Source organism: Leishmania major, chromosome 28 (assembly GCF_000002725.2).
Source record: "Leishmania major strain Friedlin complete genome, chromosome 28".
Taxonomy (NCBI): domain Eukaryota; phylum Euglenozoa; class Kinetoplastea; order Trypanosomatida; family Trypanosomatidae; genus Leishmania; species Leishmania major.
Genome location: NC_007269.2, coordinates 751,632 through 775,149, shown reverse-complemented (window position 1 = coordinate 775,149; position 23,518 = coordinate 751,632). Strand labels below are relative to the sequence as shown.

At 59.2% G+C, this 23,518-nt stretch overlaps 4 protein-coding genes across 4 annotated transcripts; all 4 read left to right on the top strand.

The window, feature by feature from the left end:
* Positions 1–1,966: 1,966 nt before the first annotated feature.
* On the top strand, positions 1,967–6,247 carry LMJF_28_1980 (conserved hypothetical protein; the record flags this gene model as incomplete). Its single annotated transcript, XM_001684428.1, has 1 exon — positions 1,967–6,247. The coding sequence occupies one exon, from the start codon at positions 1,967–1,969 to the stop codon at positions 6,245–6,247; it is 4,281 nt and encodes a 1,426-aa protein (XP_001684480.1).
* A 1,628-nt stretch (positions 6,248–7,875) lies between these two features.
* LMJF_28_1970 (putative ribose 5-phosphate isomerase) lies at positions 7,876–8,394 on the top strand (the record flags this gene model as incomplete). Its single annotated transcript, XM_001684427.1, has 1 exon — positions 7,876–8,394. One exon carries the CDS (start codon positions 7,876–7,878, stop codon positions 8,392–8,394), a length of 519 nt encoding a protein of 172 aa, XP_001684479.1.
* A 3,791-nt stretch (positions 8,395–12,185) lies between these two features.
* On the top strand, positions 12,186–14,477 carry LMJF_28_1960 (elongation factor G2-like protein; the record flags this gene model as incomplete). The annotated part of the gene is made up of 1 exon (XM_001684426.1): positions 12,186–14,477. The coding sequence occupies one exon, from the start codon at positions 12,186–12,188 to the stop codon at positions 14,475–14,477; it is 2,292 nt and encodes a 763-aa protein (XP_001684478.1).
* A 3,756-nt stretch (positions 14,478–18,233) lies between these two features.
* On the top strand, positions 18,234–20,294 carry LMJF_28_1950 (putative X-pro, dipeptidyl-peptidase,serine peptidase, Clan SC, family S15; the record flags this gene model as incomplete). Its single annotated transcript, XM_001684425.1, has 1 exon — positions 18,234–20,294. One exon carries the CDS (start codon positions 18,234–18,236, stop codon positions 20,292–20,294), a length of 2,061 nt encoding a protein of 686 aa, XP_001684477.1.
* Between the last annotated feature and the right edge of the window lie 3,224 nt (positions 20,295–23,518).

The window sequence follows — 23,518 nt, the reverse complement described above, 5'->3', positions numbered from 1 at the left end:
ACGTGTGTATGTTAGGTCATCCTGTTCCATGTTTCCTTTTTTGTGAGGGGGTTTCTTCTCCGTTTTCCCCTCTTTTTGTTAGTCGCACCCGCTTACCCGCAACGTACGCGTGCGTGTGTGTATGTGCGCACTCAACCCGACGCGAGAAGTGCAAGCAGGAACAAGCGTTGAAAAATCAAATCAGAAAGGGTAAAGGTGCAACAAAAATGAGAGCCACGAGCGAATTCTCTCGGTCTCCCGATGAATGCAGTGTAGTGGCGATCGTCGCGACGGTGACTCGCCTGATGTGCATGTCGGGGACGTCGGGTGTACTCGTGCTGGGGTGGCGCAGCGAAGCGAAGGGTTGTTGCAGGCTTGGCTCCGGCAACACGCACTCGGTTCTCCGCGTGTCTTTGTGCCTTTGAGTGCATCGAGGAGGAGGATGCGACCGGCTGCACGGCTTTGGAGGGTCACGGTCGCTAACATCTGGAGCCAACCCCCCATCCCCTGAATCTCATTATACCACCGTATCTTGCAATGCTGCGCCCTTGACTAAGACGTGCGTTTGGAATGCAATGTTGCTGCGACAGCGAGATTGCTTCCATGATGCATCATCTCCAGAGAATGAGGCTTCCCATACAGGCACCGCGCCTCCCCGCTACGCCAGCAGCTCACCGCATTTTTTTCATCGCGCACCTCATCCTTTGTCTTCTTTCCCGCTGTTTTCTCTGTCTCTCTTTTTGCTTTGCTTGACTACGCCACCGCGCGCGATGACTACGGTGGCGGCTTTCGACCCCACTATTCACACATCCACACCCACACTTACACGTAGTGCAAGGCTTGTCTGCACACTTCAGTTTGTCTGTGTGTCTTCTCTGCTTCCACTCGACCTACACGAGTCAGCGCGCGGTTTGTTTTTCATCGAGAGGAGGACCGAGGGCGTTGCGCAAGAGTAAAGGAAAAAGGGAGCCGCCACGAAAGAGGGTGACAGAGGAGCAGTTGGAGAGTGGTGGTCGAGAACGATAGTGTGTGTGTGTGTGGGGACGCGCATCGACGAGGTGCATCCGCAGCACCCGTCGGTTCTTTGCGCACAGACGTACCCCGTCGGCGCGCACGCGCAACGACAATTCGGTTGTGGCGGAAAAGTCGCCTGCGCATTCTCTTTTCCCTTCGCGCAACGTCTTCCCTGGGTATACCCCCTCTGCTGCGTCGCTCTTTTCTCCTCCTTTCGCGCGGTGTGGCTTTCTCTCTCGCTCTCTCTCTCTCTGTGTGTGTGTGTGTGAGTGAGTGAGTGAGTGAGGGCTGCGCGCGTGTGCGACGGTGGCGCCTTTATGCACGTTCGACCAAGCTCGCCCCCACCTCCTCCGTGCATACCAAACCGCGCCGTGTCGGGGTGTGGGGGGCAGGGCTAAACAGAGAGGTGCACACTTGTTCCTCGCCGCCTGGCCACTCCTCCTCCTCCACACTTCCGATTCACAACCTTTTTTTTTTGCGGTTTTCCTCCGCCACGTTCACTTTTCAGCCGCGACAGAACACTGTGATCCCGTCTATTGTGTGCGTATTCTACTCCCCTCCCTCCCCCTGTCTGTCTGTATATGCTTGTCTGTGTGTCTGCCCGCGCGTGTCTGTCTGTCTGTCTCTCTCTCTCTCTCTGTCTCATTGCCGACTGCTGCTGACGATTGCTGGCACTGCCGTTTTTTCCCGTCCACCTAATCAGTGCACATACACATTCACACACACATATATACATATATGTATACACATATATATATATATATGTATATATACATACATATATTTCACTTTTTTTGTTTGCCACAGCCCAGGAAGGCGCTACCCTTTCCGTGCTCTCCCCGCTCCCGCTCTCGCTCTCTAGAGCACCACCGATACATACTGATTCGTTCAGAGGTACACCCGCAGCTACACCCCGTGCGTTTGCGCGACCCCCGAAACAGAGGCAGTGGGCGCCGAGGTAAGTGGAGAGGGTATGTCCTTGCGGAGTCTCGTGACCAGCGGGCAAGAGCCGCTGCCACCGCGCCGCCTGCCCGCGTATGCCTACCATACGGAGCCCCCAATACGCACGGTTGTCTCGGACATGTCGGCGCGGGAGTCCGTCTCTGTAATGTGGAAACTGTGGCTGGAGGGTCAGTACAACGAGCTAGGGAAGAGGCTTGGCAACACTGGTGAGATTCTGGAGCGAAAGGATGAGGCGCGCTTCGCGTGCGAATTTCTAGCGAGTGGCGGGCTGGACATCTACTGCCTCATCTTGTGCGATCCGTTCAACCCTTTGCGTTTCTCGCCAGAGCGCACGGTGCGCAGCATGAGCGCCTTCGAGCGGGGACGACGGCAGCGCACCCTTGAGCACATCATCGGCATTTACGCTGAGGTCATGCTTCAGCTGACCGACCTGGTGGCGGATCAGAACGACCTCGGTTGGGTGATCTACGACCGCTACCCGGGTGTCTTCTACCGACTTATTGAGTTTCTCGAAGACAGCTCCCTGTGGGCCGCCGCCACGGGCCTGCTGGAGCACATTCTAGCCTGCGTTGGCCCAGTACTGGAGATCAGCAAGAACCCATCTCTCATCCGGGTTTTGCGGCGTGCCTCGCCGACGGCGCTGGCTGCCTTCTGCCGCTTTCTCGCGCTGCTCATCTTGCCTGGGCTTGCGCAAGGCCAGAACCCGATCTTGGCGCGTCGGCTACACTACCCGGAAACGGTGGCGGTGCTGCGGCAGGTGCAGCGGGTGGTGGACAGCAACGTGCTGTGGCTGATCGGCGAGGAGGGTCTCGTGTCGACGCTCATTAGTCTGTGCGAGCTGCGGCCGAACGGGCTGCGGGTACAGCAGGGCGGACGGTCCATGATGATGTTCCCTCCGGAGACCACCTTGATTGGTGGGACCGGGCAGAGAGCAGCCAACGCGACGCGTGCTGGTGGCCGCGCCAGCGTCGTGCCCCTCGGCAGCGAAGACGTCGACTGGGAGGACGAGGAGGAGGAGGATGACCAGTGGTCAGATAATGAAGAGCAGGGGGGGAGCGGCGCGTCTGGCGGAAGCGGTGTCACGGCGGACTTCGTCTTCGACGGCTCCTCCCTACCCACGCTCTTCGCCGGAATCGAGCGCTTTCTCGGGATTGGGCAGTCCCAAAGCCAAGCGCCTCCACCGGCGCCGTTCACCAGCCCCACACCGCCACCACGACCACAGGCGCCGCAACCCTCTCCGCCATCTGGATCGACCGACCCTCCCGGTGCTTCTCCACCGCGCGCCGACGAGTCAGCGGCGTTTTCAGAATACCTCGAGTACATCCGCACCGCCGTACGCAGTGGTACGGTAAGCACGGCGCTCGGCGTGAACCGTGCCACCTCCGGCGTGGCACCGTCGCTGCCGCCACCACCGCCGCTGTCTACTCCTGCAGAGCAGGGCGGCATTCGAGTGGAAGTGGGCAGCGGCAGAGGCAACGTGGCGGCGCAGATGGTGGTCGAGCTGGAGCGCGCTGGGTTGCCACGTGATGGTGCCGAGCAGATAGCGTTTCTGAACCGCATAACATCCAACCAGTTCCAAGCCGAGGACCCATCGCGGCTGGTGCAGTGGATGCTGGACCGTGACATGCTGGAGGACGACGACATGGAGCAGAACTTCAAATCCTCGATGGACATCCACTGGTGGGTGGGGTCGGCCGACACGCGACAGCGCTGGCGGCTGCGGGATCCGTCCTTAATCCCGGAGAGGGATGACAACCGCCACGCCCTTGTCTGCTCGACTGTGCGTCGCACCATTGCACCCGGGCCGCGACCGCCAACGCTGGAGGAGTTCAGCTCGGCTAATGAGCGGCTCTCGGCGGAGCTGTTCGAGCCGCTGCCTCGCGTGGACGCACTCGATTTGCTGGACCCCGTCGACACGCAGCGCATCGTTGAGTCACAGAGCGAAGTGCTATACCTGTTGAACATGTTCCTCTCCACCTTCTACTTCAGCGACTCGTGGAAGGCGCTGCGGGACTGTCGTTGGGTGCCTCGGTCTGTGCCGATGCTGGAGTCCGCCTTCGGACTGGACCCATCGCTGCCTGCATTCGTTGACGTGCCGCCGCACGTAAACTTGTCCGACAAGTTGCGGGCGCTGCCGCGCTACTTGCCGCCGTGTGCTCCTGATGACCAAGAGGAGTCCGACACGCTCGCTGATGGCTCGCCGCGCTACCCCGCAACGTGGCGTCTTGTTCCGTTTCTCCAGCTCCTCGGCGATCTCGCCGTTGTGTACCTGCGTGACCCCAATCAGATGTTCGAGGAGGAGACGGAAAATCATCAGCATGGACCCGATACGATGCGCAAGATGGAGCTGCTGCGCGGCCTTTACGAGTACTGGAACGCTCAAGACCGTCGGGAGCAGGAGATGGTGGTTGAGGATGCCGAGGTCGTCGCCAGCGCGTGGAGAAACGCGCAGGCCATCGCCCGCGTCCTGCACAGAGATCAAGAAGACAGCTGTGTCCGTGCAAGCTTGTACCAGACACTCGATTCGTATTTGCGTACATTTCTGTTTCGCGAAGCATACCGCGACGCCCCGGACTGCCCGCAGACAAGACTCGGGCAGGTGCTCCTTACTAGCGTGCTGGAGCGCATCTACAATGGCACGCGCATCCCCGGGCTGAGCGGGTCGATGGCGCCGGGGCGGTTGCTGTCGAACATGCTTCAGCTCCTCGGGGAGCTTCTGCGCTACCACGCCGGCAACCTGCGCACCTTATGTGCCTATGTGGTCGGAGATCGGGACATGTCGCGCCTGAACGAGGCGATGAGCAACCCGAACCGGCAGAACCCTGTCATTCTCTCCGCCGAGCATGAGGAGGTCGAGGAGATCTTGAAGCGCCCACCCCTGGAACGGGAGGAGCACGAGCCGTTTGGCAGTGTGCTGCTGCGACGCCTCTTCACCTTCGGCGTCGACACGCATCACCTGCTGCGCTCGCTGTTGCTTTCTCTCACTCCGGGGCTACGTTCTACCGGCAACTACATCTCGAAGCCGGTAAATGACTCGGTGGACGATGTGCGGCTGCCACCGACACTCCCCGGCATCGGTCGCACAAGCGACATTATCTCCGGCGATGCCGTCCGTATCGCGTACGTGATTCGGGTTTCGCGTCAGTACACGCGCGAGATCAGCCTGGCGCCGGCCCACGGGCTGCGACGGGAGGAGCTCTTGAGGGAGCTGGTTTGCGTGCTAGCGCGCACGCCGCACCGGCAGGCCCCTGAGCACCGCCCGTTTCCGGGTCTGATGTGTGGCGAAAACGATCTGGCATTGCTGCGCAGCCAATGGCCGCTGCCGGTGGTGGGGCCACCGCTTCGCCTGCGCGCGACGCTCTTTAGTGGGTTTGGCGAGGGCAGCGCGAAGGCGTTGCCGTCGTCGACGCCCTGCCCGGAACCACTTCTTTCACCGCCGCAGGGCATCCTCAGCACTGCGCAAGCGCAGACCGCTTCGTCAACGGATCTTCATGACGCAGCAGAGACGGCGGAGGACGCGGCGCGATTGGAGGAGCTGGCCCCACTCACTCGGCTCCTGCTCGGCGAGCCGCACAAGCTGATCTTCAGCGCCCTCTGCGGGCTGAACATTGAGTCCATGGAGGACAACAGCCGTCTCTCCGTCGTGACAACAGTGCTACTCGTGTTTTTGCGCGTTGCGTCTGTGGGGAGCTCAAGAGAGAGCGCTGCTGCTGCCGAGGCCAATATTCGTGACGTTTTGGAGAAAATGAAGTCGTTTGCAGGGCACGGGCACAGCGTGTGGTTAGGGGAGGAGCGCGCAGCTCGGGCGAAGGAGCGCGAGGCGAGGAGGCGTCAGGCACTAATGTCCGTGTCCGGGGACCAGGGGATTTGCGCGTGTGACTGGCACGACGCTCCAAAGGCTGCGGAGGCGGAGGATCAGCGTCGGAAGCCCAACGAGGCGGCGGCTGCCCTCACAAATTCCTTCGAGAGGCCTACGGGAGACGGCAGCGCTGCGACAAAGAGTGGACTTGCGCCTGATGAGCTTCCACGGCGCTGCCCCTCCTTCATGGCCTACGGCTCCTGCGATCCTCCGCACGAGGGGAGCGTGTATCAGCGCGAGTTTGGCGGCTGCTTTTATCGCAGCTTTTTCCGCCTGTTGTGCCTGTGGGTCGGCTACTACGCGTCTTGTCAGCGGTACGTGGAGACGGTGTACTTCAGTACGGAAGTCGCGTTCGGCGAGTACAAGACGATGGCGCTGTTCCTGATGCGTATCCTGCCAGACTTTTTCATGCCTCACTTCTCGCAGTGTTGACGGGAGAGCTGATGGATGAGGAAGAACGGTGAACGGTATGGGTAAAGAAGGGCTTGGGGCGGTGGTGGACGAGAGACACAAAAGGCGAAGGCCTGACGTGGTGCTTACTTGCCGTTGCCATTCTGTGTCACAAGGCATACGTTGCCAGAACGCGACGCCTTTGCGTGCTTCTCGCGGCCCCCTCCCCCTACATCCACCTTCTTCCATTCTCTATGCCTACAGTGACGTTGTCCACTTCGCTCACCAAACAAGAGTACCGATGTTGTGTGTCGCACGCACCGACAGAGAGGGAGACGGACACAGATTGCCTGACGCGCTGCGATGCGAATACACAACGATGTTTTTCTCGAGGCTCTGCTGCGATGATGATGGAACCCCAGATATAAGGGACGGTAACAACCCCCTCACCCACCCCTTTCCATGTCTGCGTGTTTGAGTGCATGTGCACTTATGTATGTGTTGTGCGGAGGAAGCGTCTGCGATGCTTCCCTCCTCCTCATTCTCTTCATGTCTCCCCCACCGTTCCCCCTCCTCCGCTTCGTAGCCTGTGTCAGCTTAAACCTTCGCGGACGTGAAAAAGAAAGGTAAGTCAAGACGAGCGCGAAAGGAAGAGCGCCTGCCGCGGCGGGGCAGAACTGCATGCGAGGGGAGGGTGGGTGGTTGGATGAGGATGCACCTTGTTTCGATGCGTGGGCAACAGCAGATAAGCATTCCCCTTCCTATCTTATCTTTACTGCACAGCTTCAGAGCAGCAGCAGAGGAAAAGCAAAAGGCGGACACAAGACAGAGCGGAGGAGAGAGGTGCGCGGCGAGATGCTGCTGCATGTGTCGCACTGCTTCCTCTTGCCTTTCTCCCCCTTTTGCGGGCGCCTCCAGCGGCATGGACGAATGGTAGTTTCTTCGCGGTTTTGGGCGCCTGCGCGCCGGTGTAATGACGCTCTTCAGCCTTCAAGCGCGTGCAGTAGTGTATCCTGTTGCGCACACCGACAAACTCATACACCTGCGCAAACATTCACGGGCTTGTGAACGCGGTCACAGGAGTGTCTCGTTTTGAAACCTCTTGCTCGGTGCGCCTCCCAAGAGAGGGTACTGTTTCGTTCGCCTCTAAATGGTAACCGCGAGACGGTGTTCATCGACGCCATTTCTCAGCCTCTTTCCTCCCTTGCATCATCCGTGTTCGTCTCTCTCCGCCTCTTACCTTTCCCAACCGCCCCACCGTACACCGATTATGCGCATGTGCGTGATGTGTCTCGCTCTCTTTCCTGCCCTTTCACACGCCTTTCTTGCCATATATACTTTTCGGTTCCCCGTTCTCTGGCGCGTGCGCTCTCCCTCTTCCCATCGGCTGCTCTCCATACCTGCCTTTGTCCGTCCCCTGCCCCCTTGCGTCCAAGTCGAGAGCAAACTCGATTCTCCCGTGCACGCGATTGTGCTTTGCGTCTCTTCCTCTTTCTTTGGTTGCCACGTACGCCCGCACAGACATACACGCGTACACGGCAAAAGGGTTGCGACCGCCTCCCCCTCCCCCTTCTTTCCCTTTTTCTTGTCCCCCCTCTTCCACCAAGCGCTCTCTCTCTCTCTCTCTCTCTCTCTCTCTTCATCCCACTCTCGCCCTCCCTCGTCGAACCATGTCGAAGCGTGTTGCTCTGGGCTGTGACCACGCCGCCTACGCCGCACATCGGGAGATCATGGACATGATCAGCGCCAGCGGTGCTGTGTCAAAGGTGATGTACATGGGCCCCTCCTCCGACACATCCGTCGACTACCCCGACTACGCCGCGCAGGTGTGTGAGGCCATCTTGAAGGGCGAGGCGGATGCGGGCATCCTCGTCTGCGGAACCGGCATCGGCATGTCGATCGCGGCCAACAAGTTCAGAGGCATTCGTGCGGCGCTTTGCTACGACCACGTGACGGCGCAGCTGAGCCGCCAGCACAACAACGCTCACATCTTGTGCATTGGGGTGCGCACCAGTGGCATGGAGATCATCCGCGACATCATCACGACCTTCCTCACGACAGAGCCGTTGGCAGAAGGGCGCCACAGCAACCGCGTCGATAAGATCACGGTGATCGAGGAGGAGCAGATGAAGGACGAACAGCGATGCTGCTTCAGCGGTTGTGGAGGCCGTAAGGAAGAAGGAAAGTGAGTGTGTGGCGCACGCAGAGAGAGAAGTGGGGACGCGCTACGCAGCGTTGAGAGACACACGTCCGCACACTTGGGCGCGCACAAGGCGATGGGCACAACGCCGTTGGCCTCATCATAATCTCTGCGCCCTCCTCCCCCTTCGTTTTTCCACAGCTTTCTCTTTCCCTCTCTCTTTCCTGGGGAAATTTTTTTGTTGCTCTTTGGAGAGGTCCCCTCCCCCCTTGTCAAGCACACACGATCGTGAGTTCTCCTGTGCGGGGTACGTGATGAACTGCCGCTTCCCCAGCAGTCTCCGTCCTCCGCTTTCGCCTCGACATTTCTTTTCGACTTCCCACGTTGCAGCGTGCCTCGCCGTAGGCGGTCGCCCATGCGATTTTTGCTTTGGGCTCTCGTTCTCTCTCTCTCTCTCTCATGCGTTTCGACATGACCTTCCTTTTTTTTTTCGCGGCTTCTCCCCACCTCCCACCTTCCACCCCTTCCACTTGGCGGCTGTCTTGGTGTCGCACACGGCTGTGCGTGTTTTTCAGCGCTGGTTCCCCGCTTGTTCGTGGTGCTCCCCGATGACAACGCGGGGTGGGGGGGGGCACATGCCTCTGTGCGTCGTGTCTCTGGGCCCAGTGCCCACTCTCTCTCTGTGGGGAAGCCAAGCAGCCCCTACTCCTGCCACTGCACAACCACCTCTGGTGGTGACAGGGTCAGGCGCGCATGACGCAGGGAGGTCAGAGCGATGTATCACTGCCGATGTCCGCAGTGTCCGGTCCTGGAGGGCGTGGCTGTGAGGCGACCTGCGGGGCGGGGGTGAGTACGGTTCGAGGCAGAAGCCATGCACCGATGACTGGGTCTGGGCATGGCAGCACCTCGTGTGCCTACGGCTGCCTCGCGCCGCGCGACGGGGCCTGTGACCGGCCGGGCAGAGATGCGCTTAGCTCTTGCTGCGTGGCGGCACGGTCGTGGAAAGAGCAAAATCGATGGGGATGCCCACCTCCCCTTTCTCGCGGCTCGGTAGCGCAGCGCCTAGGGAGGAGCTTCGCTTTATCTGTGTGGTGGTGTGCCTCTCACTTGTGCAGAGGTGCATACACACACACACACACACACACACACACACACCCGTGAAGTGACGGGTGGCAAGGAGCCCTTCACCGCTCGCTCTCGCTTTCCTTTGCTTCTCCCCTCCACCTGCTTTTCGTATCTGGCTGAAGATGGTCGGACCTCGTCACCGCATCCTCTTTATCCTTCCTCCATTATGGGCTGGCATTACCTTCCCTCCCTGCCCCACTCTCTCCCGCCCAAAGACGAGGCATGCGTGTGAGTGTATTTGAGAGACGATGTGCGAGGCGGCGGCGGCGTTGTTGTTGTTGCTGCTTCTGGGTAGGAAAAGGCGTCGGGCGGTTTCGGTGTACACGTAGAAACGAGAGAGCGACACGCGAGAAGTGCGTTAAAGAGAATCAAAACAGGGTGTGCTCGTGTATGGTACACGACTCACATAACTAGCAGGCGGACGAAGAAACAACGTAAAGGCGAGCACATAAGTGGCAGCACAGTAAATGCCACCCGCCCCCCTCCTGAGCCCGCTCCCCTCGTCACACCCGCCACACTTCTCTTTCCTGCTTGTGCCGTATCACCTCTACTGCCCAGCGAGCCATTTCGCGCGCGCGTGCATGGGAGGCGGGTACGACGAAGGAGGGGTGAGTGTGGAGGTGGGTGGACGACACCGGCTGCCCTCTCACAGAATCAATAGGCGAAGCACAGACGCTTACGCACGCACGCAGAGAGGAGAGACGGCGTCTTTTTCCCTTCCTCCTCTTAGCAGGGGCTCGCACCGGAACACCCCACAGTCGGAGACCAGGCCCGGAAGCACGCCGCCAACGCGGAGGAACGAAGGCTTCTCGTAGTACGGCTCCGATGATATCTGCGATAGGCACATGAAGACCCTCCACACACCCTTCACACCGACAGGCACACATAGACTTGTAGATGATCCAAGGACGAGAACGAGAATACATGGCAGAGGCAAGAGCACGCACACACACACGCACACACCCACATCCACACACACAGTGCCTTTCTCCACCTTCGATTCCCCTTCCCCTCTCCCCGCACCATCCGCCACTGCAGGTTTAAAAATGTCATCCTAGGTTTTTCTTCCGTCTTCAGGTCCATACACCAAAGCCCCTCCCCCGCCTCCCTCCGCTCTCTATCTTCCGACTCGTTCCTCCGTCGAACGAAAAAAAAGGAGGCGGGCAGGCGGGAGGCGGGGGAAACACTCTGCTTTTTGGTACCATCTGCGATGCTATATTGTAATGGGAGGTTCTAGTTTGTGTATGGATGTGCGGACGCGCATGCGTGCGTGTGTCTCTTTCCAGGACACCTTGATCGATGGCAACGTCTTCTGCTTTCGTATTTTCGCCCGTATATCCCCATTACCACCTGCTGCTGCTGCTGCGCCTGCTGTGAGCACCTTCTCATGACCTCGTTTTGCTCTTTTCGGCGTCCTTGTTCTGGGGTTGGTTTCTGCTTCGTCTCCTCATCGAGTCACTCCGCGCGCACGCTCTCGCCCTCGCTGGGTCACACACCAGACACTTTATCATCGTCTTCATTTCTTTTCTGTTTTGTCGTTCCTGAAACCCCCTCGCTCGCTGTCGCTCCCTTTCTCTGTGTGCGTGGACGGTACGCACCGCGACCCCCCTCTCCGCTCTCTCTCAAGAGAGAGCGGGGGCGAAGGTCTTTGCTCCCTGTTAGCAAGACGCACAAAATGCGAAGACTTGTTGCTCGCGGTGTGCGTGCGTGTGTGTATGTGTGTTTGTACGTCCACGTTTCGTAGGCGGGCTTGTGCTCGCGCTTGAAGTATTACCCATTTCGTATTTTTGGGCTTGGCTGTGGCGTACGACGTAACAATAAGGAAAGGAAGTGCAGACGGAACGCATGGCAGTGGCGAACGTCGTGTGCGCGTGTGATGTGATCAAGAGGGAGTGTGTGTGTGTGTGGGGGGGGGAGGGCAGCATGACGCAAAGTCGTTGCAACTCTTGTATAGCGTTGTCTCGGTTGACCCGGGGGATGTTTACGAGATGGGGTATACTTGCAGCTGGTGATGGTTGCACAACGGCTTCTTTTGTTTTTGCCCTCTGCACTCTGAGGGCGGTGTGCTGAACGTTCACGTTTGAGCAGTGCCTCGCTCTATCTTTATGCGCGTGAGTGTGTTTCGTCAAGAGCGCTCATGCTCCTCCTTCCCGTTCTTCTCTTCTCCGTTCTTTCGCGGCTTCACATCCGGCCTCATCACGGACGCGTTCCGTGAGCCGCGTTGCCATCCTCGCCGACGTACTGGTGCAAAGTTGCGACCGCGGCGATCACGAAGGTGTCGTCGCTGCTCTCGCGCCTCATTAGCCCACTTGTTTTTCTCCTCCCAGCGACGTCGCTGGGGGTGCACGGTCACAAGCGTTTCGTATCGCATAACGCAGAGGAGAGGAGAGAACGCCATACTGAATAGCAGGTGGATTCTGTCGCTCACATCACGTCGTGGCAACAATGCCGCGGATGCTGCACCGCTCGCTCCCGCTTCACGCGTCGCGTCCGCGACGCCGACTGGTCAGTGGCGCCAGTCAGCTGCCGAGCAGTCCCGTCTGTGGGCTGTTCCGCACAAGTCTTCTCCTACGTGCCTCCTCCGTCATTTCTCGTAGCTCAGGCCATAGCACCAGTGGTGGCGCAGAACGCGAGGCGGATGCCGCGGTGCGAAGGGTGCGCAACATCGGCATTGCGGCGCACATCGACGCCGGTAAAACGACCACGACAGAGCGGATGCTCTTCTACGCCGGCGTAACGAAGCGCGTCGGCGACGTCGACAGCGGCACGACAACGACGGACTTCATGAAGGAGGAGGCGGACCGCGGCATCACGATTCAGTCCGCCGCAGTCTCCCTGCGGTGGCGGGATCACGGCATCAACCTGATCGACACCCCAGGCCATGTTGACTTTACTGTTGAGGTGGAGCGGACGATGCGGATCGTAGACGGTGTCGTGGCTCTGTTCGACGCGTCTGCCGGTGTGCAGGCTCAGAGCTACACGGTGCTGCAGCAGAGCCGCAGGTTTAATGCGCCGCTAATCGCCTTTCTGAACAAGATGGACAAGTACAACGCCGACTTCGCCATGTCGGTAAACTCGATACGCACCAAGCTGCAGGTAGAGCCGCTGCTGCTGCAGATCCCGCTCCACGCCGAGGACGGAAGCTTCGCTGGCGTGGTCGACGTTGTCGAGCAGGTGACGTGCCGCTTCGATGGCGAGCACGGCTTCGAGGTGCAGCGAACAGACCTCAGCACCATTGGTGCCTCGCCGTCTTCGACGGGCGACGGCGACAGCGCTGCAGATCACGAACTGACGCACTTGACTCGCCCCATGCGCAAAGCGCGCCACGACCTCATCACTCAGCTCACCGCTGTCGACGATGCGCTCTCGGAGGCATTCATAGCGGAGTTGGACGCCACCGACGGTGATGAGGCCGAGGCGGAGCGGCGCCTCTCCAGTGAAGCGCTGCGCTCCGCCGTGCGCCGGTCCGTGGTGCACCCGCCACGCGATCGACCACCGCTCGTCCCGGTTCTGTGCGGCGCCTCTCGTCGTGATCAAGGCGTGCAGCCGCTGCTCGACGCCGTGACGTACTACCTGCCCTCTCCATGTGACCGGCAGCTGACCGGGTTCACGAAGGACGGCATACCAGTGCCCCTTCCACCTGCCTCGGCCGCGCCAACGGTGCCGACGGTGGCCCTCGCCTTCAAGGTAATGCACATGATGCACCCAGGCAAGGGGCAGCGCCTCCCGCTCGTGTTCTTGCGTGTGTACAGCGGCAGGATCATCCCGCGCATGCGCCTCGAGAACAACAGTCGGCAGAAGTCAGAGGTTATCGAGAAGCTCTATGTGATGCACGCAAACCACCCGGTGGAGGTGCCGAACTTAGAGGCTGGCCAGATCGGCGCGGCCTTCTTGACCCACACGTACACCGGCGACACTCTGTTCAGTCAGCCGTCGCACCACCTTCTGCAGGCTAAGCAGCATGTGAGGCGCGGTGACGTTAGGGAGGAGGTGCACACGCTAGAGGGCATCAGCGCCCCACCAGCCGTCATCTCCTTCTCCATCGAGGCTGCCACACGCAACCAGGTGGAGCTGCTCAAGAGCGCCCTGGCCGAGCTCTCCAGGGAGGATCCGAGCCTGCGTGTCACGGAGAGCGAGCAGGGAACGGTGGTAGTGAGTGGGATGGGGGAGCTACACCTGGAAATTATCATGTCGCGACTCGCGAACGAGTACCAGGTGAAGTGCCGGCTTCTGCGCGCCATCATCGAGTATCGGGAGACGATTCGAGCGACCCAGTCGGTGGAGAGGCACACGTGCTTATTGAACGACCTACCCTACGCCGAGTGCTCACTCGAGCTGCGGCCGCTGCTGGAGAACGGAGAGCGGTGCAGCACCAAGGATCAGTGCCGCTTCCGCATTGACAGCGCCTTTGAAGAGGAGTTTCTCAGCGGTGGGAGACATCAACAGCAGCAGGGCGGTGGCCTCTCCAGTTGGTCGCGTGTAAGCGACGTGCGCAACGCCAAAGAGGAGCTGCGGCTCATTGCAGCGTCCTTCCAGTCCGCCGTTGATGCGTGCATGCGGTTGGGTCCTCTAGCGGGGTTGCCGATGCACGGTGTGGAGGTGGTGCTGACGTACTTCCGCAAGACGGCCGGTTCACAGCTCCAGGAGAGGTCGCTGGCCCACGTCGCCCGCTCAGTGCTGCTGAGTTTGCTCAAGGCAACCCGCAAGGACGACCTGGCGCTGCTGGAGCCGATGATGGAGGTGGAGGTGCACCTTTCCGAGGTCACTTACATCGGCAAAGTTGTCAGCTCCCTCAATGAGCATCATGCACTGACCGTTGACGTGCAGGACGACGGCCGGTCCGTGACAGCTGTCGTGGCCATGCGCAACACCCTTCGCTACACAATGGAGCTTCGAAAAGCCGTGAAGGGGCATGCAAACATGTTTGTGAAGTTGCACGACTACCGCGTTGTGGAGGAGAAGGCTGTGCTGGCGCGCATCCTGAAGAACCTCGGCATCGTAGACTAGCTCTCCCCCACCCTCTCGCGCCCTTGGTCAGCGTGGAGGCGGCGTCGGGCGGCGCCTTCGCTTTGGTTCACCCGGTTAGTGCGTGTGGCCCCTTTATTTGGCTCTTTCTTTTCGGTCTCTCGCTCTCCTGCCCATCGTCTGTTTCATACCGCACCGCTAAGGGGGTGCGGTGCTGGCGGCGGTTTGGCGAGCGGGGGTGGGCGAAACAAAAGGGCGTGGGGCGCCTCTCGCGGTCTGCTCGCGCGCACGCTCGCGCGGGACACACAGTCACACAAGCTTGGGAAACAGAAATGAAAAACAGAAGCCGGCCCACTTGAAGGCATGCGCTTCGCCATGGAGCACGTACCGATGCGCGGGGGCACAAAGAAGCACAAGCGTGTTCGTGTTCTGAGCTGTCGCGGCCTCGCCGCACGCGCTCTCTTTTTTTTCTTGTTCAAGTGGGCCATTGTCTGGATGGGCTTGCCGTGCCTCCTTGCACGTCCCATCCCTTCCGCACTCGACTCCCTCACCCTTTCGGCCCCCGCTTTGCGCGCCTGTGCACGTTTGCGCCCCTCTTGCGCTTTCTGTCACGCAAGCCCTCCCTCGCCTGTGCCCACGAAATTGTACGTGTGTGCGCAGCACACCTGCTGCGATTTGTGCTCACTGCCCCCCCTCGCCCACCCTTGTTTTCGCTTTCTCTTTTTGAATTCCTCCTGATGACCCTTCCATGGTGGCCGCGTCTTGTCCCCAATCTCAGGCCCTACACTAGCGCACATACACACACCCACGCGCCAGTCGTTTCTCTCGCTGCCACGAATACACGGCCTTGTACTCGCATTGTGGCTCCTCGCTATTGCTCGTTATCGACTCTCCCCCTACTCCCCCACTCGGCTTCGCACACCTTCCTCTCTCCACGTCTCAATGACCTCTTTCGGTCACTCTCTCTTCTGCGCGCGCTCCCATCTGCAACGCAGGTGATATGCCCCCTCTTGCTGTTCGCATCTCGGCATCGTCACCGTCTATCGCATTTTCTTCTGCATCGAGTCCATTCTTGCTACTCTGAGAAGGCCTTTTTTCTCCTCGCCCTGCGCTCCTATTCCGGCATCGACTGCTATGAAACCGCTGCACTTGTCGTCGTCTTCATGACGCGCTTGCCCTCTCTTGATAATCGCACACGTGCAGCCTCTCTTTTCTTCAGTACGCATCCAATCGACGTGTATCAAGGAAGGCCGAAGGATGGCGTATCTGGACTCTCTTCTTCCTCCCTCCTTCTCCTTGTCTCCCGCGCCTCGTACGTGCGATCACCTCCCCGCTGCACTGAAAAAAAGGTAGAGAGCGACTGACAGACTACATGTCCGACGTTGGCCCATTCACGCCACATTCTGTGTGCCATGTTGGCGCTCCCCTCACACACGCCGGACTGGCCCCGATAACGTTTTCATGCGATCATGCACGCCGCCCCCCCCCCCCCCCCCCCACGTGCGCATGAGCTGGTCATGCTAAAGGAAGGCACCTTCGCCCTGTCGCTCGCAGAGTTTGATGCGAAGACAACGCGCCCTTCAATCAGTGTGGCATCACAGAGGTGTCGTTGCGGGACCCCCATTATGAAGACTCCGATGGGTCGCGTTGTTGCACCTCCAACGCAACCATCATACACATCTCTCGTGAAATGACGTAGATCTCGCCGGGGTGTGCGTGACGCAGCACGAAGAGGGCGAGCACAGGGACCTCGCGTCGGTTCAGGAATTCCGCTCCGTCTTGGAAGGGGTGTGAGGTTGAGACGGTCCAACTGCGCACTGCGCGCACACGCCTCACACAGCAGCCCCGGTCATTGTCTTCCCACCTCCAATACAATGCCCCCGCCTTACGGGGCTGCCGCACCCACAATGCGATGCCTACGTGGCGCAGGGTGCTCCGATGGCGCCCGCATCCTCGAAGGGTGACAACAAGGAGAGGGAAGCGGCGGAATGAGAACACGCATGTGCTCCCCACGCCTCGAATACGCGCCATCGTGCTCCCGTGCAGGTTACTCGGCTCTCACAGCCTGAAGAGGAGGAGGGGCTATCCTGCACGTCCTACAAATTCTACCCGAGACCAGCCCATTGACGCCTACCAATGGCCAGAGAAGAGCGGAGGGAGCCCCCTTGCACGCGGCGCAGGTGAAAGCGATGCACATTGCCGATCTGTGTGGCGAGATGAGGAGCGAGAGGCAGCAACGGATGCGGTGCATGGGAAGTACCCCCGACCAGTGCCCCCGCGCATTCCGAGAGGGCGTCACTCCCGCGCCGCCAGTGACAGACGCGGGTGTCGAGGCCCCTCCCCTCACTGGCAGCAACCATTATGGTGTGCCGAGCGCAGCACCGACCCCTCTCCTTGAATGGGCGATCGCCGTCGTGAAGGAGAAGAAAGGACGTCTCAGATGGCGGCGCCCTCATTCTCTGGCCGTAACAAGTCAACACAGCTGGCCAGATGAGCAGCGGTACAACGCGGGGGTGGGTCTGGATGCACAGCCAGGGGAGAACTCGTGCTCGACGACTGTGTGTGGGAAGGGAGAGGGGGGGGGGACGGATCTGGCAAGGTCACCTTTTCCAGGCGCTTCCTCCCGTGCATCTGCGGCCGCTATTGAGCCTGCGAACCAGGGGCGGCTCCGTGCATCAGCGAAGAGCGCACCCAAATGAGCTTGGCCGTTGGCCCAGAGGTGATGCGGGTGGTGGCAGCAACATCGGCTTGCCATCCTATGCGGGCGAAGCGATCCGCCTCCGAAATACATCTGTAGGTCTCCATCAACAGCATCCAACGGACGGGTGGCCGACAGGCGCTGGAGATATCCCTGAAGGCGACGCAAGCCGCAACCCCGCTTACCACACGAGACGGGTGCTGGCTAACGACGTGGCGAGGGGTGGGTGGTGATGGATAAGGAAGGGTGTACCCTGCACTATCGTCGAAGGCATTGAAAAGAGAAACAGTACTGGTGTAAGAGCGGAATGCGCACGTCAGCTTCCACCCCCGCCTACCTGGCCGCGCCGAACAGGTTTGGTGCCATCACCTATGGAAGGCCAGAAAACAGAGATGGAAACCCCTTCACTCGATAACTTACCTTCTCCCTCTCACCCCCCATTCCCCCCCTCTCTATCTCTGTCTGTTCGTGATCTCACACCAGCAAGGACAGGAAGTATTTGCCTATTTCTGTCATCCTCTCTTTGCCTTGCTGTGCCGTGGTCACTTTTTTTTCTGCTCCTCTTATTCGTTCGGGTAACTCTGTCTGTCTCAGCACAGCTCGTGCATGTGTGTATTTCATTCGCTGCTTGAATTCGCATTCGACTCTCTGTTTGCTCTCCGCGTCTCTCTATTTTTGTTGTCCCTAACCCTCTTGTTTTTCCCCCGTCTGTGTGATCTGTGCGTCTGTGTGCGTGTGTGTATGAGAGAGAGAGAAGGAAAAGGAAGGAGGGAGTGCACCAGCAGGGCTTTCGCAGTGCACCGTTGTCTGTCACCTTATCTATCGTATTTTTTTTTCGTTGTGGGGGATTGAATCCATAAATATCAATATATATATATATGTATGTATATATATATATACATTCACAGATATATCTGTCAAAGTATATGTGCATGTGTGTGTATATATACACACACATACATGCATATCCCCCCTCCCCCTCTTTTTCTTTCGTTTTATTCGTACAACGCTGGCGCGTTGTTTCAGCTGGCCGCCAAACATCCCTTTTCCCATCCATCCCTGGATATATATATATATATAGCTGCTGCGTGGCCATCATAATGCGCCGCGTCTGCACGGATCTTCCGCACCCGACCCAGTTCGTGGAGCACATCTATATCACCCTCAATGATAACATCCGCCTTGCCGCACGGCTCTTTATGCCGAAGGATGCATCGTCGGAGCACCGCTATCCGGCTATTCTGGAGTACATCCCGTACCGCAAGCGCAACGGCACCCGCATCCGTGATGAGCCTATGCACGGCTTCTTTGCCGGCCACGGCTACGTCGCAGTGCGCGTTGATATGCGCGGCGCCGGTGAGTCGGATGGCCTGCTGCTCGACGAATACCTCAAGCAGGAGCAGGACGATGCACTCGAGGTGATTGATTGGATCAGCAAGCAGCCGTGGTGCACCGGTGACGTTGGCATGATGGGCAAGTCGTGGGGTGGTTTCAATTCGCTGCAGGTGGCCGCTCGCCGTCCTCCCGCGCTGCGCGCCATCATTGTTCTCGGCTTCACACACAACCGCTTCACCGACGACATCCACTGGAAGGGCGGGTGCCTGCTGAACGACAACTTCTGGTGGGGATGCATCATGCAGGGCTTTCAGTCATGTCCACCCGACGGCGACATTGTCGGCGATCGTTGGAAGGAGATGTGGCTGGAGCGGCTGGACAAGATGCCGCTGAACGCCGCTGACTGGGCTGAGCACCAGCGGTACGACGCTTATTGGCAGCACGGGTCGATCCAGGAGGACTACAGCTCCATCCAGGTGCCGGTGCTCCTCATCGATGGCTGGGCGGACTCGTACACGAACGCCCTCTTTCACCTGCTGGAGGGGCTGAAGGGCCCGTGCAAAGCCATTTGTGGCCCGTGGGCACACGTGTACCCGCAGGACGGCACGCCGCTGCCTCGGATGAACTTCCTGCGCGCGGCCAAGGACTGGTGGGACTACTGGATGAAGGGCATGACGGCCAACGACGTGGCGAGCTGGCCGGTGCTCCAGGTCTACATCGAAGACTCGCTGCCGCCGTGTACAATCAAGCCGATGGCGCCCGGGAAGTGGGTGGCGATGGACAAGTGGGTGAACGCTGAGGTGCCAACCGTCATGTATGGCCTCGGGGCGGGCCGGTTCCTGACAGAGATGGGCAAGGACGGCGCCACCACTGCCACCGGCACGGTAATGGTGCACACCCCGCTGAACCATGGGCTCATCTCAGGTGAGTGGATGGGTGTGGGTACGATAGGTGAGAGTGCCGGTGACCAGCGCATCGACAACGGCTTGGCCGTCACTTATACCTCAGCCCCGCTTACAGCTGCTATGGATATCCTCGGCCAGCCGATCTTCTCTGTGACGCTGACCTGCGATCGACCGAAGGGCTTCCTGTTCGCCCAGATGTGCGACATTGCGCCAGACGGGGCGGCCACGCGCATCACGTACGGCATTAAGAACCTGGTTCACTGTGGCCCCGAGGGCGACAGGGCCATTGCCTTGGTGCAGCCCGGGCAGGCGGTGCAGGTGACGGTGAAGATGGACTTCTGCGGCTACTGCATCCCGGCCGGCCACAGCGTCTCCCTTTCACTCGCGAACAACTACTGGCCCATGGTTTGGTGCTCTCCGGGGGACACAACGCTGCTGCTGGACGCCACAACGGCTGTTTTCCGTGTCCCGGTGCTCCACCCGAGCGCCACCATTGTCCCTGGCCCGGATTCGATTCCGGAGGTGGCAGCCTCGACTCCCATGACGGTGATGGCGCCCGGTCGCGTGGAGCGCTCCGTTTCATACGAGATCGTGCTGGACACCTGGACATGCGTCACGAGCGTTGTCGGCGGCGTGTTTGGCGAGGGCATTCCCCGCTTAGACGACATTGACACAACGCTGGAACACAGTCTGCGTCGTGAGCTGACACTCAGCAACCGCGACCCGCTCTCGGCGCGCTACACCATTAACCAGAAGTTCAAGGTCAGCCGCCCGCACTGCGTCACGGACGTAAATATTACGAGTACACAGCACTGTGATGCTGACTATCTCTACATTCAGTCCAAGATAAAGGCTGCACACAACGACGAGGGTGTCTTTGAGAAGAGCTTCTGCCGTCGCGTGCGTCGGGAGGCCATCTAAGCCATGTCCACTCCCTAGCTGAGTGCTACACACGCACAGAGAGACAGGAGGAGTGCCTCTGCCCCTGCTCACCTCTCACTATCCTCACATGCGCGGGCCGGCACACGCACGCCGATACCTTTAACAAGCATAGGGCATGTTAGAGGGCGTGTTTTTGCGCCACGTCGCGCGCATACGTCCCTAGTGGGCGTGGACACGTCTGCTTGTGTGCGTGCGCGCGTGCGTGTGCTCCGCACGCGTTCGGATCGCCTTTTGTTTTCGTCTCTGTGTCTGGGCGTCGGTGGTTTCGTTAAAGTGGTGTTTCTCTGTTCCTCCTGCACGCGCTTTTGTTGTTGTTGTTGTTGTGTGTAGGTGAGTGTGTAGGCGCCTGCTTTTTCTGTGGGTTTGTGTGCGAGGTGTTTGCACTCGTGTGTGTGTTGGGGCCCTGCTCTGCGTCTCCGTCTCTCTTCCTCTCAGTGCACTTGTTTATTTTATTCGTCCTTTCACTGTTTCCTCATCCATTAGGGTTTCTCTTTCCTTGAGTTTTTCGCCGTTAACGGTCTTGTCCATGTGCATGTGTCGTTGTCGTCGTTGTTGTCCTCGTCTCGCCTGTGCGCACCTGCATGCGTGTGTGTGTGTGTGTGTGTGTGTGTGTGTCTGTGCGGTGTTTGATGTGCCAGTTACGTATTCGCCTATGTCTGTCTGTCTCTCTTTCTCTCTCTCTTACGTACACCCCTAACTCTTGCACTTCCCTCGGCGCTGCTCTTGCCTTTCCCTGTGTCACTTGCGCAGTAAACACAAACCGAAAAGGACATGCGCAAGGCAGGGTGAGAAAAAGCTTGCGACACCTCCTTGCGCACCAGCGCGCATGCTCTCTTCCCCTCTCTCCTGCTGCCGCTGCTGCTGCTGCTTTCTGTTCAGGTGCTTCCTCGTACTCTGGCCTTCAGTGTGCGGGTAGCGTAGCGAAAGTGGGGGACTGGTGTACGCGTCTATGTGCTGGCAGGCAAGCAAGCCCACACTCATGTCCGCAGGCGGGTAGGGATAGGCAGGCAGGTAGACAGCCAGAGAGGGAGAGAGGCGTGTGCGGCTGCATCGTGCTCACCCTCTCACGTCCTTCACCGAAATCAAACAGGAAAGCAGGCAAAGAAAACGAAAGAAGCGAGCACGCAAAAGACCTCTGCCGCGCTGCCAGGGCGACCGCCTTGTATGATCGCGAGTCCACGTTAGGTGCCGTGGACGCACCTAATGGCGCAGTCGCAGCTATCGCCCCTGTGCGGGATTTATACCTGTGCGTGAACGGGATTAGGCAGGGCATTGCACCTTCACCACCACCTCCTTCCACGCGTGTGCACGCGTTCCCGTTTACAGCGACCCCGCCCCCTCTTTTGTACATGTATGCACGTACCGTGCTCTGCGCTGTCTCTTTTCATTCTCGGCTCTCCTTTTCTCCTGCTTGTCCGCCTTTTTCGATGCTTGTGCTCACGGCAAGGCCCTTACTCACGCAAACGCATACACACTATTCCTCAGAACCCATTCTTACTCGCAGCTTGTGGACACGGAGGAGGAAGGCGGTGCTGTGCGAGCTGCTGCTACTGGGTAGGATCCGTCACTCTCTCCTTCTGTTCATTGCTGTTGTAAGCCTGCCAGCTGTCTTTGTCTTTCATTTGGACACCACCGGCGCTTAGCTGGCTCCCCTCGTTGCACATACTGCGACATGTAAGCACACACTTGGATACGGCGTCGCTGACTGGGTGACGGAGGCGCCGCACACTCGCATAGGGGTGACAGCGGACCTCTCCAGGTGCCAGTATGACGGTCACTGCTATCGCGAAACCCTCGACACGCTCCAGAGTACAACCATCCCGAGCAGCACCCAACGTATCCCGCGCCTCAGTGGACGCGGTGAGATCTGGGCATTCGCGGTTGCCGACGTCTCTGAGCATACCGCGCGACTCAGCCGCATCCTTCATGATTGTTGTCACGGTTGCGCACTCGTTGTAGCACGCAGTTTCCATCTCGTCATCCTCGTCGACGCGCCGTTTGCTCTCTCTGCCCACTCTTTCGCTGTGCTCATCTCTATCTCTTCTCTCGGGTACATCATCCGCTCTCCTTGTCTCTCTCTCTCTCTATTTGTCCTTCCAATCCTCTGGCTCTCGCCCCACGATCCCACCCCTTGTGATGCACTGGGCCACGCGGCACCACCTGCTCGCAACAACAATGGCACACGAAACACAAACACATCCACGCCGAACGTATGGACATGAACCCCTGGTGCACACTCGTGCCACTCGCGCAGCTCTACCTTCGCCCTGCTCCCGTCGCTCTCCACTGTACTCTCTCTCCCCTCGTTTTCTCGTTTTCCACTTTGAAGGATAATCCCTTGACGCGGCTCCTTCTGTCTTTGTGTCTGTGCCTGTCAGTGCATGCCCACCTCCCACGCACTCCTCGTAGCTTGCACATGCACCCCGTGTAGAAACGCTGCCTGCGCTGTGGCTTCCTTTCTTTAACTTATTTTTTCAGTTTGTTTGGTTTGTGCGAGTGTGCGACGCAAGCGAATGATACAACACTAAAGCGAGGACACGATAAGAGCTGCAACCTGTAGGGAAGCGACACAGCCAACGTCTTTTCTGTACCTCCGCGTCTACCTCTCAAGCCTCCCCACCTCTCCCTCTTCCGCTATAAGCATCCCCACCCCGTGTTTTTGTGCCTTTTCAGCTGCACTTCTCTACTCACGCGATCACGTCGACCAACCGGCACGGTGCCCTCCTTTCCTACCTCACCTCTCCTTCCTTAGCTACTTCCGGTCCAAGAGCGATTGCGATGCGTTAGCAGTCTTTTCCCCACCCTCTTCTTCAGCCCTGCCTCCCGCACTCCCTTATTCTTGTGTGTGCGCTTGTCGGCCAGTCTGCCTCCCACCCAGCCTCTCCCGGTGCACCGACACGCCAAGAGAACACGGAGCGAGAAGGGAGCGAAAGGAAACAAGGACCGCACATACGGCGCAAGCATCGACCCCAGCGTACAAACCTTCGGCGATCGTTAGGCACTATCGCGCACAGCGAAGACAACGACACACAACTAAGTCTAAGCTTGAGAGCACTCTCCTAACCCCTAACACCGCTGCGGTACGCTGTACGCTCACTCATAAAGTGCACATCTTCCGCTGCGCCACGCGAGTGATTTGTTGCACACTCGTCTCTAACCTCTCACGCCACCTCCCGCCGCCTCTTCCCCTTCTCCGCTCCGCC